Genomic DNA, 6,949 nt, shown 5'->3' on the forward strand with positions numbered 1-6,949 from the left:
TGCTTTATATTTTACTAAGAATTCTTCAAAATGTGTTTTGCTCTTTTTCAGGGTTGCTTTGTATGACGTAACTAGAGATGAGCGTGCATGTAACAAGAGAAGGGAGAAAACATCAAGGAATCGCTGTAATTTTCTTTTGGCAAGTAATCACTGTGTGTGTGTGTGTGTGTGTGTGTGTGTGTGTGTGTGTGTGTGTGTGTGTGTGTGTGTGTGTGTGTGTGTGTGTGTGCGTGTGTGTGTGTGTGTGTGTGTGAGTGTGTGTGTGTGTGTGTGTGCGCGCGCGCTGCATAATGACTTTACTGGCATAATGCCTCCTATGCATAATTTATATTATAGCTATTATACTCCTGTGGGGAGCGTGCTAACATGAAATCCTACGGCAATATTCTTTCGCAAAGCAAGAGCAGAGCAGAAATGGACATTTTACAACGTAAAATTAGTGCGAGTCTGCTCAAAATGACCCCCAGTCCGCGGATGTATTTACGCAACAGAGGAAAATGCTCTGAAGTGGGTGTGTGCGGGAGAGGAGGGGTTAAATATTGGGAGGGTATAGATTGCAGAGGGGGCAGGGGTGGGCTGGATTGTGATAGGGACAGATGTCTGGAAAACTGTAAAGGACGCACTCCTCAGTTCCTACGCAGTCCCAGACTGCACCTCGGAGGCAGGGGCGGAATCTGCAGCTGTCAGTCTTAAGGTTTACCTCCACAATCACATCCAGCCGGAGCCTGGAAAAGAAGCCCAAGTGATCACTTTCGAGGAATACAGGTCGGTCTAATGCAGAGCACTGCTTTAGTTTTTTAATGCTTTATTTTTTCACTTTCAGTTTCAAGTGTAGGATCTATGTTCCGTGGGTAAAATGAAAAAAAGAGAAGTGAGTGAGAAAGACAGATGCCTTTGAGCAGCAGCTTACCCATTGTTCTCTCTCTTTGCCTTTCTCCTATTATCCACATTTGCATAATAGAACATTTCAAGACTTGCATAATGAAGACAGGCTTTCTTTTCTCTCTTTCCCGTTCTAAGAGGACGGGTTTTATTTAGTGCGTCTTCTGAGGTCGCTGTTTTTTTTTCAGGCCTGGCTATATAAAAAATAACTGGGATAAAGAAAAGCACAAAACAAAGTTATGAAGTTGTGGTCCTCATGTATTTACACGTTACTGTGGTGAATTTCGTTTTCTTTTGCATGGTCGTGTGAGTAGGCTACGACATTTTCAAATGCTCTTGAACAAAAAGGGCAGAGCAGCTGAGAGAAGCAGCGGTGGGCGGGTTGAAATGGGGGATGGAGACCCCTCTACAGCTTGTATCACTCCAATGTTCATGGCCACTGTAATGTAATTCCCCTGTACAGTATAGCCTAGGCGTATATCCCCCACTATTACACATATTATCATCAGTGTTTGCTGGCAATTAAGCCCATTCACATTACTTTTTGTCAGTGAGTCTACTGGTGAGGAATCCATCCTTTGTTACCAGCCGGCACATGCTGCCGTACCTCTGCGTGTCTTTATCTTTCTAATTGTGTGTGATAAAGCTTTGTGTGGACGGTACATTCACGTATTTACTCTGAAAGTCGCGTGGAAAAATATCCACGATGATTTGATCTCAAAATATTCGGGCTTTCTCCTTAACCTGTACATTTTTGCTTTATGTGATTTTGAGGCCGGCGGCACCAAGAAGATTTGGCAAAAAAATAGGCAAGTTAGAAATCAATCACATAAATAGATAACGCCTGATTAGTTAGCAGTAGGTCCAACAGCAGAATTCTGTCTCCGTTGTTGCAAAAGCAGATATAATGACCTGTTCATTTTACTGTAGATTGGTGTAACGGATAGCTTGTATCCCATTATGGTATATGGCGCATCCTGTCTCGATTGCTCCATTGCAGCACTATGGACAGTTCCCAGGTTGTTCCTACCTTCCGAGGCAGTAAAAGTCCTGCTTGTAACATTTTGGACATAATCGCCTGTTTTCAGCTTTTCTTGGAATAGCCTCTCTCCAACCGAAATAGATAAACTAATCAGGCTGTGGCATTTAAAATAAATGTAACCTGTAATCCCCATCTGTTTAAGGGCTCTCTTGTTTTTAAACAGGTTGATTTGTTCAGCATCAGCTGAAACATTATCAGTAAGATAAAGTTAAACTTCCAGTTCTCTATTCTGTCACTGAAAGGAAGCTCCATTCTGTTGCAATCAGAAACTCTTCCTCTACGGCCACAGCAGTGTTGACACATTCACACAAAGAACTACGGTAGTTGTACAACTAGCTAGTAAATGTTTGCTGTATTCAGATATATCTTGTATGTCAATCTAACTGCAGGTTGTGAATTGCAGAATGTGAACTATGTAGTTTGTAGTTTGTCATGCGGAAAGAGGAATAGTTGTACATCTACAGCATAATGTTCAACTAAGAGTTGTGGGCTCATTCGGCATTGAGCCTTACCCAACATTCCTGAAAGGGTAGAGGCTCTGTTGAGTTGGCTGATCGAAGTAAGGTTCACATAAATTTACATTTGTGTTCTCGCCAAACTGTTTGGCTGAGAGCAGTTTCCGAATTAAACTTCGAGTTCACTTCAAGACAATAGACTTCTCTCAATGCTCCTTTCTGACAAAACATTGTTACATTTGAAAGAACTAATTCAAACTCACGCTGACTTTCGGAAAGTATGACAAAATACATTCCTAATGTTCACATGTTGTGTATACATTTTTACAACCTAAGAAGTACCTCAGTAAAGTAGGATCATCTCAGTGCTTGGGTGGCATAGTGGTTCATTGGTTAGCACCGTTATCTCACAACATGCTGTAACCCAGCCAGCTAGGCCCCTTTTAAACAATGTTTTATCTGTCATATTAAAATACACCTTCATCTACTTGTTCCTAGGGGACACCATGGGAGGCAAACTGAGCAGGAAGAGGAAAGGATATGATGTGAGCGATCCCAAAGAGACAAAGGATGAGTCCACAGCAACTGCTGCTGGTGCAGAGGAGTCTGCTAAATTGGAGGACGGAGCCCCGCCCACAGAAGCGAAAGTGACAACTGAGGCAGGCAATGTGGTAGAGGAAGCTGTTGGGTCAGCTGTGGCAGCAGTAACTGAAGCTGTAAAGGCTCCAGAAGAGCCCAAATCTGCACCTCCAGAGGAACCAGCTCCAGAGGAGGTAGCTCCTGCAGCTCAAGCGGATGCAGCTCCTGCAGCAGAAGAACCAGATCATGCAAAAGAAGAACAAGCTCCTGCAGTAGAAGAACAAGCTCATGCAGTAGAAGAACAAGCTCCTGCAGTAGAAGAACAAGCTCCTGCAGTAGAAGAACAAGCTCCTGCAGCAGAAGAACAAGCTCCTGCAGCAGAAGAACAAGCTCCTGCAGCAGAAGAACCAGCTCCTGCAGCAGAAGAACCACCTTCTGCAGAAGAGAAGGCAGCTCCAGTACCACAAGAACCAGCTGCAGCAGTAGAGGAACCAGCTCCACCAGCAGGGAAACCAGCTGCAGCAGTAGAGGAACCTGTTATAGCAATAGAGGAACCAGCTGCAGCAGCAGTGGAGTCAGCCTCAGTAGTAGATGAACAGGCCCCAGTAGAGCTCCCAGAGGCTACAGCAGCAGCAGCAGAGGAACCTGTGCCAGTTGAGGTTAAGTCTGAAGCTGCATCTGAAGAGCTCCTTGTAGAAGAACCTGCTTTAGCTGTAGAAATTGTTAAAGAGCCAGAGGTTGTTCCCGTCACTACAGAGGAAGCACCCAAGGACCAAGAGCCAGAGCCCATCCCAGAGACTGTTACTGAGCCAGAAGCCACTTTGGAGGAGACAGTGGTCCCTGCTGCTGTCCCTGAACCCGAGCCAGTGGCCGAGCAAGCTGCAGAGCCAGTGCTGGAGCGAGCCCCAGAACCAGAGCTGGCAGCACAGTTTGAATCAGAGACACAGCAAGTATCAGTGGAAGCATCCGAGCCACAACCTGAACCAGAGCAAGCACCAGAGCCAGAGCTTGAACAATCACCAGAGCCAGAGCCAGAACCAGAGCAAGTACTACAGCCAGAGCCTGAGCAGGTGGCTGATGCAATGAAATCTACAGCAGAGGAACAAGTAAAAGAAGTTGCGCCGGAACCAATTGTAGCCACATCTGAGGTTACTCAACTTGAGAATGAGGAAGCGGAATCAGCTGAGGTCTTGGAGACTGCAGCAGAGGAGGTCCCCGCTGAATATCAGCCTGTAGTAGAGGAATCAGTTGCAACAGAAGTCCCCAGCACTGAGGCAGCAGCTGAGCCAGAAGCAGCAGAACCTGTCCCTGAGATTGTCATCTCAGAGTCTGTCTCTGCCAGCGAAATTACGGCTGAGTCCGAAGAGGTAGCTGAGGCCCCTGTGAAAGAGGTGCCTTGCCCAGAGCCTGAGGTAGAAAGCAAGATGGAAAATGGAGATATAGGGAGCCCTTCTGGTACAAAGGATGTGGCAGAAGTAGATGCACTTCCAGCTGTGAATGGAGAGTGCACACATTCTGCTGCCACACAGATAGAAGAATGTGTTAATGGTAATGAAAAGCCAGTGGAGATGCCTATCAAGGAGCAGAGTGACTTTGAACTGAAAAAGGAGGTGAACCTGAGCGGGGACGTGCAGCAAGTTCCCGATGCAGTCTTTGACATGGCAGAGCACAGCACTGAGATCACTCAGGCAGTCTGAAAAAGAAGCCATCTTTAAAATCAATGTGAATTCAGTTTAATCCTCCGATGGTGCGAGAAAGCCATCAAGGTATCACAAACACAGCTAGGCTTTGTGGAATGCTGTAACCACTGCAATGTCTACAGTGGTAACTCAGGCAAAAGGAACTTTTCTTTCGAGAAACCAAAAATGAAATGCAACCACTTCAGGATAGAAAGAGACAGAGAGAGAGAGAGAGAGAAATAGGAAGAGAGATGGAAGTGCAGAGAGGAAACTTGAGTTTGGAATAGGAGGGTGAGTGCAGACGGAGAGTGCAACTGGACAGCAGAGCAAAAATATTGGGCAGCAAATATGATATTAATGAATGGAAGGAATACATCTGTCTTTGTGTGAGCGCCCAATGAATAGTACAGAGTGGTTTTTTGGAACAGCATTCATTATTCGTATTTTATCTGATTTAGAATGTCATATCCTTTCTGTTACTGTATGCAGAGACATGACATAAACGTTTGGCCTTTTATAATAATGGTACCTGTGAGGACTGTTTTAAATTGATTGTTCGGAATAGAGAATAAAAAGAGATTGTTATAGCCTACAGTGATCTTCCTTTCTTTTCACGCATTCTCCCAGCATCAAGTGTGTTTCAAGTGTCTGAGGCACTGGGTTATCAGTACCATCAATGTACATTACTCTAAGCTATGATCAGACTTTCTTACTAATGAATCAGTCAATCGTAACTCATTTCAAACCATAAAATCAAAGAATGAGTAATATCATTTTTTTGTACTGTAGTTGCAAGAGAAGCAGAGCAACATTATTTACAGAACCTCTGTTAATTACAAACCACTTGTTGAAATCCACTCCCCCTACAGCTCATATTAGCTCGAGTTGGTAAGCGTTTGACTGATTATTCATATCTACGAAGCGCAATGGCCTTTAGGTCAATGGCCACATTACAAATATGTTGGTTGGTGGAACATGGCTGCCGAATGTACGCAGCCTGCATGTAATGATTGGGTAAACAAAAGGACCCAGAAAAATCAGTCAACTGTCTGAGATAATCTTCCTCACCTCTTTCTCTTTCACATCCTCATGCCTACAGCTGAGGCTCCATGCCATAGCAGCACACCCTGCCAACATTTCACAGATCCATACCGGCTAGAAGGACTGAAGGGGGGGAGGGGCAGGAATGCTTGCAGGAGGCAGAGAGAAGGAGGAGGGGGTAGGGAGAGGGTGCTCTGCGATGAAAGCAAGTGCTATGATGCTGCACAGAGGAAAAGAAGATAAATATCCTCCCTTTCGGCAAACACACATTGTCAGACTTTTTCACAGATTGAAATTGGACAAGCAATGGGGATGAGTTGGATGGTAATTGGTGGGGATAAACATGTTTTGACACCTACCTGATGCCTCTTTATAGAATGCTGCCACGCCTGCTGCTCACACTTATGTTAGAGACAAGAAGGGCTCTGTCATGCAGGTGCCAACGCACATAGCAAGAAGGAGCTAAATTATATTTGTGTTTCTGAGCATCGGTGTGTAGCTATATGGACAGTGGGGGAGATGGGGGAGTATGGGTGTGCAGTAAGTAAGTTGGAGGGTTGGCCTTCGTAGAGTATGGTCACCCAGCCTTGAAATAACTACTGGGCCATGGGTCAGAACATAAGAGGAGATCTGACAGTGATAAAGGTAACCTCCCATAGAAGTAGCTCCATAATGGGCCCATCCACATACCAGCTCACTCCGGTTTCTTAAAAAAAATACTCCAGTACTGCACATTTATGAAAGGAATGTTGTGGAGAGGGTTTGGGGGCCGGGAGGATGAACTCACTGGCATGTTTTCATATTTCTTGCTGAGCAGTTTTGCCAAAATGACTTACTTGGTATGCATGTGGGTTGCAGCCATAGGTCGCCGGTTTGGAAATTATTTTATCATAAAAAAAATAAAAGACAACAACATCAAATCTACAAAGAGATGATACCTGAAGCTGCAAATACAAATACAGTTAGACTGTACACTAAATCAGAGGGACAAAGTGTTATACTTTAAAAAGGTATATACCGATTTTGTCCATCAGCAGCAGCAACCATGTTTTGCAAGCATTTTAATAGTTTTACTACTGTTAATAGGTTATCTGACAGGCTTTCATTATTTATAGAATTGCACTTCTGAAAAAGTCAGTTTGGCAGCTTCATGACCTGCTAACCTTCAATGAACAATACATATCAGTGGGTAGCACAGTAAAAGAAAACAGGGAAACCCTTCAAATGAAGCAGAGAAACAGTTTTATAAGCAGTAATGTTACAAACCAAAG

General features: G+C 44.4%; 1 protein-coding gene across 1 annotated transcript; it reads left to right on the top strand.

Annotated features, from left to right (window-relative positions):
* The first annotated feature begins 610 nt into the window (after positions 1-610).
* LOC306795159 (uncharacterized protein) lies at positions 611-5,231 on the top strand. Its single transcript, XM_079293566.1, has 2 exons — positions 611-765; positions 2,878-5,231. The coding sequence occupies exon 2, from the start codon at positions 2,886-2,888 to the stop codon at positions 4,653-4,655; it is 1,770 nt and encodes a 589-aa protein (XP_079149692.1). The 5' UTR covers positions 611-765; positions 2,878-2,885; the 3' UTR covers positions 4,656-5,231.
* The last annotated feature ends 1,718 nt before the right edge of the window (positions 5,232-6,949 follow it).

This window comes from Melanostigma gelatinosum (assembly GCF_949748355.1).
Source record: "Melanostigma gelatinosum genome assembly, chromosome: 2".
Taxonomy (NCBI): Eukaryota; Metazoa; Chordata; class Actinopteri; order Perciformes; family Zoarcidae; genus Melanostigma; species Melanostigma gelatinosum.